Below are 14,304 nucleotides of genomic sequence, written 5' to 3' on the forward strand. Positions count from 1 at the left end.
TAAGTTGGTGGTTGTGGCTGCCTACGGGGAGAAGGTGGTAGATGTCTTGGGGGTGAAGGTTGATGAGTAGGTGGTGCATGTCGATGAGTGGGTGGTTGTGGTTGATGTCCACGTGAAGGCGGTGATGGTGTTGGTTGTACGTGTGTAGGTGGAGGAGGTGAGTACGTTGGCAAGGGTGGGGGTGATTGTGCATATGCAGGTGGAGGAGGTGAGTAAGTTGGTGGTTGTGGCTGCCTACGGGGAGAAGGTGGTAGATGTCTTGGGGGTGAAGGTTGATGAGTAGGTGGTGCATGTCGATGAGTGGGTGGTTGTGGTTGATGTCCACGTGAAGGTGGTGATGGTGTTGGTTGTACGTGTGTAGGTGGAGGAGGTGAGTAAGTCGGTGGTGGTTGCACTTGAGGAGGAGGCGAATAAATTGGTGTCGGTGGTGGTTGTGCATATGTAGGCGGTGGAGGATGTACATGTCGACTCGGAGGTGAAGGTTGACGATGGCTTGGGGGGTGTTGTCCTCTAGGTGGCGTGTGTCCTCTAGAGGGTGGTGCATGTCCATGAGAAGGTGAAGGTGGTCTTTGCCCATGCGATGGTGGATGGCCGCCACCATGAGAGGGTGGAGGTGCACCATAGGACGGTAGCGGATGACTTGGAGAAATCATAGGAGACGGCGGGGGATTGAAGCCACGAGAGGGCGGCAAGTGTCCTCTATGCGGTGGAGGACCGCCAACAGATGGTGGTACATGACCATGAGAAGGTGGTGGGTAGGCATGGCTAGGTGGAGCGTGCCTTGGCGACGGTACATGTCCACGACCCGGTGGTGGTGTTGTCGGAGCAATAGGGGGTTGATAGCCAATAGAACTTGGTGGTGGTTGGCTGGCAACAGGCGGAGGAAGGTAACCACCATATTGAGTTGTTGCTTCTGCAGCAACTAAAGAAAGAATAGTGGTGCTCTGTAGCAATAAAACCAAGGCAAATAAAGTGCTTAGCTTCATTGGTAATGGCTAGCCAGTTGTAAGAACTCGGTACAATCTTCATGGCATATATATAGTAGTAGTTGACATTCAACAGGACTGAAATACCTGAGTAGAGAAGACACTTGCCAGATCCACCACATAATCAGTGAATGTCGCATGCAGAGTTAACAAGTCCAAACCCAGACAATCCACAAAGCCTGGATGAAAAAGTGGAAGAGGTTTGTTTTTACTTTATTTATTTAACTATTACTACAGTAGTGTTTTAAATGACCGAATGTTTCTGATAAGATCACCTTCTCACATTCCCAATATTGTTTGTTTGTTCAAAAATTCAATGGACAGCTAAACTATTTGTCTAGTTTTACAACAGTGAACCTGATATAATGGAAATCTGAGTTCGGTGGATTTCCCTTCTTCTTGAATCTTGAACAAGTTATATTAGCTTTCGACATCCACACAGAGCAAACAAGACCAGCAATATAGACTTCAAATGAATGTATTGCTCCTCACCAAGTAGTTAAATAAACAAAAAATTAGTACCTCTCACTCAAGTAACAGACAAAGAATACAGCTAGAACTGAGAAATCACCCCATTTGAGTGTAATTCTCTTTATATTATTTCCTCCTTTGTTGGACGTATAATTAGGGGAAACCAGTAACACTAAGGTACTATCATTTCTTGAGATAACGAAGTAGATACTAGCAAACCATTCGGCTCACATAAAGTACCATCTTATTAGGGTAAACTAGAAAGGTGGCTGGAAGGAGGCAAACTTGTTAGTATCAACCACTTAAATAAGATTGCACTGCAATTACAAACAGTGTATTTACACGTTAAATCATAGATTGCACGAGCAAATTTAAATAAGATAAATGAACCGCCAATAAAATACAGAGGAAAATGATTCTAGCCTTTGAGGCCACCGACACAAACTACAGTTAGGTAAATTTTCATCTCATAACACATGGCCCTTAACAGACCGCCCAGCTTCCTTCATCGGAAAACATGCTTGTACGATGAACATTACAAAAGCCAGCATCTTCAACTGCTCTTTACCAGCACATAAGCATTTCTGCATAAACCAACCATGTTCAGACTTCAGAATACAAATTACAAATCATTTCAAGTATCTATCATGCATAACTATACAAAAGCTGAAAGATTGTTTTGATGAAGAGACAAGCTTATATTCAACGTAAGAGATTGCCATCTAAACCATTTAGATGAAACTTAGGCATTTTTTGCTCGTATAAATCAAACAGTAGCACAATTGTTAAACATGTACAATATTTTTAGCTACAATATTCATACTAACGAAAAAACAGAAAACGTGAATCATGGAACAAAAAAAGGAAATAGGTATCCCCAGGGAATACTCAACATTACAAAGTACAACTTGGTATGCACCTCTAAGGAATAATCCATTGTTTTAATCCATGGTTTCGCTGGCAATATGAAGTATCACTTCTAAAGAGGTTAAGTAGCCGAAGTTCGGCAAAATTGTATAGCTTACATGGCATATTCACGTATTATACATTCTTTTTTTTCTTTTTTTGATCGCTAATTCCATGTACTGTACATTCAGTTTGATGAAATGACTGCAAGACTATTTAACCAAAGAGTAAAAAGAAGGTTTTCTAGAGTATGAGATTTCACATGGACACCATATGATGTTAAGGTCATATACTGGTAAAATCATGAGAAAGCAGCGGTTTCAGTTCTTGAAGGGTGTTTCAACTTCTGAAACTTCCCTTCTGCAGTACAATTATGTCCGACAGGTTGATTCTTCAAGTAAAGACTTTGTATTTCATGAAAGGTAGAGTTGATAAAGGATGATTGAAACACGCTTACACCCTGAAATTAGCAGTACACAGGTAGGACATTTCGCCTTACTTAGTCTGCGCTTAGGTGAAGCCAGCACGGCACTATGGCATGAGCCTATCTATGATTCTATCCTAAGAGTGAATTACTAAACAATAAATATTGCGAATAAAGTAATGCATTAAGTTACGAACTCTATGGATGAATAAGTTACTGCACAACAATAGGGAATTAGAAATTTAGTATAAAAGCCTGTCATAAATTGAACTAGAAAATTAAGACTGCATCTTTTGTGTCTAAATAGTTATCTAAAATGACTTTTGAACTTAATTGAAAGAAGTTTTACTTTAGTTACTTGATGGTCGATTTCAAACCTTTGTTCCATACAATTGTTTTTTCCTTTTGTTTTTTGAGAGAGAAAGTTCCATACCATTCAAACTAATCTAGAGTAACAAACTAAAAGATTAAAAGAAACAAGTTGGCGAAATCAATGAGAGACGATATCCTAGAGCTATGGGTTGGCTAACAATCTCGTTGAGTCTTCCACTTAAATTGTCTAATTACTAGGGAGTATTTGTTTTCGAGTATTTGTTCCATACAATTGTTTTTTCCCTCTGTTTTTTGAGAGAGAAAGTTCCACACCGTTGTTATTTCTGTTTAAAATTATTTTTCCTTGCATTACATATGTTCATATACTCTTAATCTATGTCTTAACTTCATAAAAGAAGCCTCCTTTGACAACAATACATTCAAATCGACAACAATTCATGAAAGGAAGATCTGTGGATGTGTATGCGTATAGGTTTAGCTTCTAAACAAAATCAAATAATCAAATGCAATTTTAGGAAAAAGACATGGAAGTTCTCATCCGCAGAGAGGCTTGACAACTCAGTTCTACAATCTGGACACATCACGTGTCATTTAAAGAGCCCGTTTGGATTGGCTTATTTTAAGTGCTTTTAAGCCAAAATCACTTTTAAGCCATTTTGTAGTGTTTGGATAAAGTAAAAAAAGTGCTTTTAAGCACTTGTTTTTAAGCTAAAATGACAAACATAAGCCAAAAGCCAAAAGCTAGAATTCCTAACTTATGGCTTTTGGCTTAAAAGTCACTTACAACAAGCTCATCCAAACGGGCTCAAAATCTTATAGAAAACGAAGGTTGGTACCTAACAATTTATTTTAATTGTGGAAGTAAGAAAGAAGGATGAAGTATGAGTATGCGAAATGAGAAATGGAAGGGATAACTTTGACGCATAGTTTTACCTTTCCAAATGCTCAACGCATTTTTGTTTATGACAAATGCTCAACGAATTTCTTATAATATTTAAGTATTTGTTACCATTACTGGAATACATAATAACATCATTCCCTTACTTTTTTTTACAAATTAAGACACAAGACTCTATAACTATAGTATTTGTTAAATATTACTGGAATATATAATAACATCATTCCTTTACTTTCTTTACAAATTCAGACACAAGATTCTCTAACTAAGTATTTGTTAAATATTACTGGAATACATAATAACACCATTCCTTTACTTTCTTTACAAATTCAAACACAAGAATCTATAAGCACTTGTTACATGTTACTGAATCCATAATAACATCATTCCTTTACTTTCTTTACCAATCCAGACACAGGACTCTATTGCCCATCTGTTCATCTGCTCGAGCTTCTGTAGTAGTTTCTTTTTTTTTGGTTGAAAAGAGCCTCCTAAAATAACTTACTGGGAACACCCAAAAACATCAAAAAAGAAGAATCCAAATACATTTTTTGTTTTGCACAAAATTTCCCTCATGAAAACCTCTCCACGCACTTGCCAGAAAGTTGCCCGAACGCCCTTACAAGCATGATAAGGACTATAATCCACCTTATCCCTTCTCTTCCCTCTCCTCTCTTAGTCTCTTTCACTTTGAAGATTGAAAAGTCTTGTGATAATCCCCTTTTCTTCCAATCACCCATTGTAAGGTTTTGACAGGTTTTGTCATCACTCACTTTGTGAGCAAGGAATAAAGACAGAAAAATAGTATAAGGTAGATATATGTTGAAAATTGGAACAAAATAGTTGGTAAAATACAATCTTAAATCACCAATGTTTTTGTAGCAAAGAGTAGTTCCACAGTAAAGCTTTTGCCTTACAATGTAGCGTATAAATGCCCTTTCCATCAATTTTTTTTTTTTTGAAAAGGATCCATGAAATATTTTTTATCAAAGGAAAAAATTATTAAGGAAGCAGCACTAAGATGGTGCCGTGATACTTGCATCCCCAAAAGGCAAAAGTATCATCCATTCTAAATCACTTCACGTGCACGTTCAATCTTACTCCACAAACAAAGCTAACATATATACTTGATCAAATTTATCGACATTCTTTATGAGCTCTCCAAAAGGCAACCACTAACGATTAGTCATCGTTTTGATCCAATATTCATACGATGTAGCGTCAACAAAAGGGGCCCCGGACACTTAATCGCTAGTTTTAGCGAAACATTAAAGCAGAGGAGGAAAGCAGCTTCAAAAGAAAGGGCAATAACTCTGCTCAGTCAGTGATGGGCCTTTCTAATTTTAGGATTACGGGAGGGTACCTATAGAGCACTTAGCTACTTTGAAGAAGAATGAATACGGAAAAGACCGAATTTTCACAGGAAAATTTCTCTTTAGAACACAGACCCTAAGCAGAGGACTAAAGAAGGAGTTAAAACGCACAATACAGGCACACATTTATCCAATGAGAGTTGGATATGAATTAGGTGAAGAAATATGGGTCTTGAGGGAGTCGTACTTGCAAAGAGATAAAGAGAAAGAAGTGTTGGTTTTGATATAGATTTGTTAAAAACAGTTGCCGGACAATAAGAAGAGAGTAAAATGTAATACACCAATATGATATACAATAGTACGTGTAGTTAAGCTATAGGGGTCGTTTGGTAGTTGGTTACAGGGTTAGTTATTCGTATATTAGGAGTAATATAACTAATATTATGTTTGGTTCCTTTTTCCATAGATATAAGGAATACATGGATAAGTTATACAACAAATCTATGTATTATTTATGCAAGGTAAAATGTGGAATAACTAATACACGTATTAGTAATATCTCGATTAAACAATCAAATGACCAAAAAACCTTCATATTTATTTTAAATTACACATTATATAATTATAACAAAATATAATCTCTACACTACAATCCATAAATTACTAATCCTTACATAACTAATCTTTTCATAATTAAACCATGCATAACAAAACCCTGCATAATTAAACCCTACATAAGTAATCTCTGCATACCTAATCCCTGCATAACTAATCCCTACATAACTTACCCTACATTACTAATACCTGCATAACTCTAACTAGCAACCAAACGACCCCTTAGGATTTACAGATGGTAACTTAACCATATAAGATAGTAACATTACGCGCGGTTAAACTTTTAGGTCTTGAAGCGGGTTAACTTTTCCAGTTAAAGAATGGTCAGTCTGAATGAAATACAAAGCAAAGAACATCAACAAATAACACTCATTTTTTCTAGCGGGGAAGGGAAATGACAAGCACGACCCATAATCACATTTGTTTTTGAAAGAAGGGATAGCTGGAGGCATTTTCCATCTCTGGTACATATGCATAACATGAGATCAGCACAGGCAAATTTTATTTGTGGCACGGAAACAAGATCAATGAAGGACAGAGGTTTCCTGATATGATCATTACATAGAGTGATTGACCTATGTGTCAAATACACTGACCTTAGGTGCCCTGGAGAGCATAGATATAAGCTATCACCTTTTGCTTCATAAGAACCGAGGTTTTCTATCTGTTGGCTTCAGAATCTGAAAAGAGCACATCAAATTTTCATCCACACTCATCATAGCACCAGCATTATCAAATTCGCCACAGTAGTTTGGTGCAGAAAATATTGTGACTAGCTGCCTTTCAGCGAAAAATTCATAGCCGTCCTCCACAACCTAGGTAAGAGAATATATTAGCCAATACAAGGAACTAAAAAGAGGAGACCAAAAGTTAAAAAGGAAATACCTGATGGGCCCGACAAACAAGGTCCATATCATGTTGCATCAAGAATTCTGCCACTTTATCAGAACCAAAGGTGTATGAGACACCCCTGTCATTCATACCCCAACCTTTAACTTCCCTACTAGGATCTGACCAAAGTAAATCGCAAAGCAAACCGGAGTCTGGAATATCTGTTGGACGAGGTAAATTCCTTATCTCATCTAAGTCTGTCAGATCAGGAGAAAGACCACCATGCATGCAAAGTATTTTATCATCTATGAGAGCTGCCACAGGAAGACAGTTGAAACAATCAGTGAAGGTTTTCCACAGCCTCACATTGAATCGGCGCTTGCATTCATCATAAAATCCATATATTCGGTTAATAGAAGCACATTCATGATTCCCTCTTAACAGAAAGAAGTTCTCCGGGTATTTAATTTTGTAAGCAAGTAGAAGGCATATAGTTTCCAAACTCTGTTTGCCACGGTCAACATAGTCCCCTAAAAACAAATAATTAGCCTCGGGAGGAAATCCACCATATTCAAAAAGCCTCAGAAGATCACCGTACTGCCCATGAATGTCACCTAGAATCCAGAACAAAAAAAGAAAAGAAAAAAGGGCGAAAGATTAATAAGTTTGACCAAATACAAGAAGGATTGATTATGACTGTCTGACCCAACCAACCCACCCATGCCTCAACAAAGAAACAGAGACGTGAGATGAATTTAATGTAGAGGACGGAAAAAGTTCGCGAAAAAATAATCCTATTAGGAAATAAAAAGACTTCATGATATAAGACATATTATATAGATACAGTATATACTAGAATACTTAAGATATTAGAATAGTGACAGCGGGATCACAAAGGAAGCATAGTACAATCAATTTACAAGGCACGACAAGGATTTCTAGACACTGTAATTCTCAATCTCTAAGGAACTGGAAGACCAATTTCAATGATAAACACAAGGACTCTAAACCCTTCTCCCATGTCCTATCAAACTTCAGCAAACTAGATTAATCAAGAACCTGGTAATCCTATCAGAAAACATAGAAAGTGCCATGCTACTTACTAAAGACAAAACGGGCACTACGAACAGGATATGCAGTATATCAAAGGCAATGTCATCCAAAAGCAGATATTAGCATTCAACTATCTCCCATAAGTATATCAATAGTTCCCGTTTTACACTAAAAATACAAGCCACGCGCCTACTAGTAAGCCAATATAAAAGATGAGTGCGCAAACTGGCAATCAACCTCTAAAAACTCAAAAAAATCACAATTTATCAAACTTAGGGAAGCAGTTTTTCATCTTATCCTGACTCAGACATGCACGTTTCAATGCAATGAAAGTCAACTTTCAAATTCATCAGTAACCTACTGCATTTAACAATGTCGAATAAGCACCTAAAAGACAAACTTAGGGTCCTCAAAACATTAACACTACAAGGGGTTGACAAAATCAAACGCAACTATGCAACTACCCCCTAAGCAGTAAAAATTAATTCCATGTAGAAGAACAGTAGGTGATTCCTGTAGTGGTAGGAGATAGCAGGTACGTGGTGGAATAGTCGCTTAAGCAAAAAAATGTAAAACTAATATGCCCAACATACATGTCATAATGATAGGCCTATGCAAAGTAAGTGAAATAAGAGGGGTAGAACAGGGATTTACCACAGATCTTGATAGGGGCTTCAAGCTCCAAAAGATTGGGCTGCTGAAGGAAGATTTCTTTAGAAGCAGTACAGAGGGATCGAATCTCAGCTTCTGAAAGCTGAACCTGCCTAACAGTTCTTGCATTCCTAAACTCCAAAAGCCTGTTGATTATATCATCAAGAACTGCAGGCTCTATCCCCTGCCCATTTTGAGCCATCACCCTCCCCGTAAACAAAACCTAAAAACCCAATAAAAAGCAAAGAATCACAAGAAAATGTAAAACTAGAAAATGGGGTTTACAGCTTTTCGCAAGAACCCATTTTTCTTGTGGAGAAACAAACAATAAAGAGTAAAGGTCTGATTTTGATGGGTTATATTATTGGTGGGATAAGAGAGAATGAGGATGATGTGTGAGATATATTTGGGGTACGGGGGTGGGTGGCGGGGCTGCAACTCCGATGTCGGAGTCGATGAATCCTTGCAGCCCTTGAGACCCTCTTTTGTGGCTCTTTGCTAAATGATAAGTGTAATTGCTATAAATCTGATATTCTAAGGTTCAATCAGAATCTAGGGTTTCCTTTAAAAAGGTCACCGTTGAAGCCACTTGACCACCTGCTCACCCATCGTTGACTCTGTTTTTGTGACTGCTTTTTCATAGATAATAATACTACTTCACATCAAATTTATTTATTTATTTTTATTTTATTCTTTCTTCTTCTTATTGCCGGTTCCCCTTAGCAGGGGAAAAGGAAAAAAATAATAATTTGTTAGAAAGACTAATATTTTTATTACTAAAAAAATGAATGCCATTACTTGATTTGTCTATTGTATTAGTGAAAAATAGACTTGCCACGTGGGTCTATTAAATGGCGATATGTGTCAGCAAAGTTATGAGAAAAGTGAAGAATGACATGTAAAGATGATATGTGAAATACCCTCGGGACCGAACATACTCGTACCATGCATGTTAGCCTCGGAACTGATCATCATAGAATAGCATCGAATCAAGTACGGGAGAATAGCTCATAATTACAAATGAGAAAAGAATCAATTAATCCCGAATTCCATGGAATTTACCATCATTACACCATCAGTTACAAATCAATTATGTAACGTACAATAAATGCAATAAATAGTTGTAACGAATAGAACAAGGTAATCAATTACGAAATTGACTCAACTGGCACGAGATTGACTCAGCAGTAACGGGATTAACTCATCAGTTACGGAATTCTAGCATTTACTCAGCTATTACAAGTCTTCCAAAAGTGGATGGATTTATTAAATGATCATAATGGACCTACAATTCAAAGAGAATGGTTACTTAAATTTATTCTACAAATAGACACATTTTATCATCATTGTAAGAATTTAATTTTCTTCTCTACAATTCTATATATTGTAATTCATAGTATCTTGCTCCCAAGTTAGCCATAGTACAGCTCTTCAAGCTTTGTTCGACTCATCATCCTATCAAGGATCATCCAATAAGAATTATTTCTTCTCTGCTTTATTTTATTATATTATATGCTATTGAATTTATTTTTCACTTCTCTATCACATTGTATTAACGGGAATTTATATCTTTCGGAACGAATTGGTTGCTTGTGGCCCATCATATTTTGATTTTAAAAAAACAATTAGGTTAAATAGTTTTGTTCCGTTGCCGGGACTTCACGCAGATTTTCTATTCATCCAAAGATACTAACAATTTTTGTTAATCTTTTCTTGTTTTCAGTTTAAACCTTCGTCATGGCCGAAATTTACCAATCAACACAGTTGAGGATAATCGAGTCGGGGATGGCTTTACCAGGCAAAATGAAAAAGGAAGAATAGCCATGATAATGTTAGGTAAGCAACGAACAAGAGAAAAATGGAGAATGGACATCGGTACTAGATATATTGGTAGTGTAACTATTAGTACCAGAGCTGATTATTATGGATTTGCACCAAACAGTTCCGGAACAAGAGGTTTAGATACACCAGGTAATTTCGATTTGCAAAATTTAATTCTAACCTTACAGAAATAGATCAAGGAACAAAACGAGTGGATAGAACACCTTAGGGATTCCCAATTATCTCAAGAGAATGATATGAATAACCGTTACAACACCAGGATTCAAATAGAAGAAGACACGGTAAGTTGAATCGACACTGATAGAATGTCAAAAAATAGGCTCGGAACCAAACGGAGGTGATTTCGAATCTGATCGAAGGTGTCAGAAGAACAACGCCGGACCTTTCTGGAAATGCGGAATAAAATTATAGGTTTGGAGATCGAACAAAGGTGATTCCTAGGAGATCTGAACCTGAACGCAAAAATCTGAAAATTTAGGCCCGAGCAAAGAGACACGAGATTTTCTTCACGGGTTGGAAAGATCCGTACCTTCCCGAACAGGTAAGGAATCACCTTACTAAATTGCAAGATTCCGCAAGGCCCTTGTAACGACCCGATGGGTTTTTTTGAGTATTTTAGCTCAATTTTCCTATTTATTACCTCCTCTATGTTGTATTGTGGTTATGTGACTTGCCGGGTGTTTGGTTTTGGTTCGGGTGAGTTTCAGAGTGAAATGGTACACTTAGTCACAAAGTTAGAAGTTAAAATTGAAAGAGTTGACCGTAGTTTGACTTTTATGTAGACGACTCCGGAACGGAGTTTTGACTGTTCTAATGGCTCCGTATGGTAATTTCAGACTTAAGAGCATGTCCGGATATTGAATTGGGGGTCCGTAGGTCGTTTCGGCTTGAATTGACGAAGTTAGAAAGTTGAAGATTTGGAAGGTTGAGGAGTTTGACCGGGAGTTAACTTTATTGATATCAGGGTCGGACTCCGATTCCGAAAGTTGGAATAGGTCCGCCATGTCATTTTATGACCCGTGCACAAAATTTGAGGTCAATCAGAGCTATTTTGGTATGAATCGGTGTTAGTTTTGGAAGTTAGATGTTCATAGTTTCAATAGGCTTGAATCACTACCAGATGTCAAACTAAATACAAGGCTCCCGCGGTGATATAAGAAAAGATTGTGATTTGATTTGTGAAATGAGACTACGAGGCGGTAGCTCGGTAGTGATTCTTGTTAATACCTTTCATTTACATCACTTGTGTTTTAGTTGCATCATTACTTGGTATTTTTATTATGTGTTTCTTCCGTGATATGTTAATTGCCTTAGTCTCAGTGTAGCTATTCTTGTTATATCTTTTCCCTGCATCATTTCCCTTGTTTTCATTATCATGCTATACTATACCTGCTCAGTTTCTTTATTTATTTCATTAGGTGTCTTGACCCGACCTCGTCATTACTCTACCGAGGTTAGGCTTGATACTTACTGGTATCGTTGTGGTGTACTCATGCTACACTTCTACACATCTTTTTGTGCAGATCCAGGTACCTCATATCAGCCTAGGCACCAGTGAGTCGAGCTTGGATCAGAGACTTCAAGGTATACCTATCGGAGTTTGTAGGCCTCAGAGTCACTCTCTATATAGTTCTATTTCATTCCCCTTTTATTAAATACTGTTGTATAGGGATGTTCAGTATACTCATGTTGAGCTTCTGACTCGGTATCACCGGATTTTAGGAGTTATGTTCAGTTGAGTTGCGGAGTCTTTATTATATGATAGCTATTGGTTAAATTTGATGTTTTGTTACTATTTCAGTTAAATTTTGCATGTATACTAGGCTTACCTAGTCTTAGAGACTAGGTACCGTCACGGCATCCTACATAGGGAAGTTGGGGTCATAACAAGTTGACATCAGAGCCCTAGGTTCATAGGTGTTACGAGTCACAAGCAGATTTAGTAGATTCTCGAGGATCGGTACGGAGACGTCTGTACTTATATTCGAGAGGCTATGGTACTATTAGGAAACTTCACTTCTTTGATTCCTTATTATGCGAATTTGTTGACTTCGAAATTTTGAATCTTTATCTTTCTATTCCTTCACAGATGGTGAGGACATGCATTGTAGGTGCAGGATCTGACAATCAGACACCCGCGCCCCCTGCTAGAGCCGCAAGAGGCCGGGGCCAGGGAAGAGGCTGAGGAGGGGCACGTAACACTTGGTTCCTTAAGGTTGACAAAAAGGGCTAAGTTTGACTTCGGTCAATATTTTGAGTAAACAGACTCGGAATTGGTATTTTACGGTTCCAATAGGTTCGTATGATGATTTAGGACGTGGGAGTATGTTCGAATCGAGTTTTGGATGACGCGGGAGCGTTTCGGCGCCTAATAGTGAAAGTTGGCTCTTTGAAGGTTTTAAAGTTCTTTAAATTTAGTTTGGAGTAGGTTTTGGTGTTATCTAGGTCAAATTGGGATTCCGAGACTAGGAATAGTTTGGTATGGTGATTTAAGACTTGCACGCAAAAATTGGTGTGATTCCGAGTAGTCTAAGTATGATTCGGCGCGTTCGGAGCGATTTGGAAAGTTGAAGTTCATATTTTGATCCAATTTGGTTTTAGGGTGTGATTCTTAGTTTCGTTGTTGTTTTACGTGTTTCAAAAGTTTGAGCAAGTCCGTATTATGTTTATGGACTTGTTAGTGTATTTGGACGGGGTCCCGAGTGGCTCGGGTGTGTTTCGGACCGCCTAGAGCAAAGTTGGAAAAAACAGAAATTTCCAGTTCTGGTTTCCTTCTACACGAACCTGGAAGGACCCTCGCGTCCGTATAGAAGGATTTAGGGGACTGGGGCTGGGGGATTTTTTCCCTTCGCGTTCGCGGTGGGTGGCACGTGTTCGTACAACAGCTTGGGCCTGGGCCACCCCGTTTCCCTTCGCGTTCGCCTGCATGGCTCCGCGATCGCTGAGAGCCTTTTCTGGGCTCCTCAGGATTTTTCCTTCGCGATCGCGTGTGCTTGGCCGCGATCGCATATAAGGACCCCTGGGCAGAAACATTTTAAAGACGGGACTTAGGCTATTTATTGGACACTTGGGCGATTTTGGAGCTTTAAAGAGGGGGATTTCAACCTAGATATTGAAGGTAAGTAATTCCTACCCAATTTAAGTTTAATACATAGATTATGGGTAGACTTTAGCATGTAAACTTGTGAAAATTATGGGTTTAGATGAAAAACCTAGATTTTGATAAAAATGGGATTTGACCACAAGAATGATTATGGAATGGGGTAAAAATTATATATTTGAGTTCGTGAGGCTATGGGTAACATTTATCTTTGAAAATTTTTGGAATCCGGGCACGTGGTTTTCGGGGTGAATTTTAGAAATTCTTCAACTGGTTTGGTAATCACTCTAATAGTAAAAATATGAATTTTTGAACATATATTGATTGATTTATACAACATTTGATTACTTTCGGATTGTTCGGCATCGAGTTGAGGCTTTAGAGTAAATTGGAGGCCCGAAAGTGAGCTTTGAGACGAGGTAAGTCTCTTTTCTAACCTTGTAAGAGGGAACTCATCCCCTTAGGTGTGTTTTGTTGTAAGTTATTTGTGTGGGGAGCTACGTACACACTAGGTGGCGAGAATCCGTGCGTAGCTATATTCCATGTGATATCCGTGTAGCCTTAGTCTTACATCTTGCTTTGTTAACATTGTTATTTGATTATGCTTATTAATTGCCTTGAACAGATTTGAGATTGATGATTTTAAGATTTAAAGTTTCCAGTTTAGATTCCTTACTTTTGGGAAGAATTGAAGAATATTATGATAACTTTGCGAAATCTATGTTTACTCGCCTCGCAAGTATTTTTCGCGAGCGAGGCAAATTTCACTACTCTTATGGGAGCGGGTCATTCGCTTCGGCAGGTTAATAGATGCATCTATGGTCCGTGTTGTTTGACCCTCGACAGTGCACATAATATACATATATATATATATATATATA

At 38.1% G+C, this 14,304-nt stretch overlaps 2 protein-coding genes across 3 annotated transcripts in view; both read right to left on the bottom strand.

Moving 5' to 3' along the window:
• The window catches only part of LOC109227872 (extensin-like), a 2,376-nt gene extending 1,375 nt beyond the window's left edge, over nucleotides 1-1,001 (bottom strand). Inside the window, exon 1 of the mRNA XM_019393063.1 lies at nucleotides 2-1,001. Coding sequence (XP_019248608.1) covers nucleotides 2-986 — 985 coding nt within the window. The 5' untranslated portion in view covers nucleotides 987-1,001. The remainder of the gene's footprint in view (nucleotide 1) is intronic.
• LOC109227041 (serine/threonine-protein phosphatase PP1 isozyme 2) lies at nucleotides 1,728-9,109 on the bottom strand. Of its 2 annotated transcripts, none has more exons than XM_019392036.1 (4): nucleotides 8,485-9,109; nucleotides 6,832-7,391; nucleotides 6,580-6,761; nucleotides 1,728-2,041 (listed from the first exon to the last, which is right to left on the bottom strand). In XM_019392036.1, exons 1-3 carry the CDS (start codon nucleotides 8,681-8,683, stop codon nucleotides 6,588-6,590), a joined length of 933 nt encoding a protein of 310 aa, XP_019247581.1. In that variant the 5' UTR covers nucleotides 8,684-9,109; the 3' UTR covers nucleotides 1,728-2,041; nucleotides 6,580-6,587. The 2 variants fall into 2 exon arrangements, with proteins under 2 accessions (XP_019247581.1, XP_019247580.1); XM_019392035.1 differs by having other exon boundaries at nucleotides 6,543-6,761.

This window comes from Nicotiana attenuata, chromosome 6 (assembly GCF_001879085.1).
Source record: "Nicotiana attenuata strain UT chromosome 6, NIATTr2, whole genome shotgun sequence".
NCBI lineage: Eukaryota > Viridiplantae > Streptophyta > Magnoliopsida > Solanales > Solanaceae > Nicotiana > Nicotiana attenuata.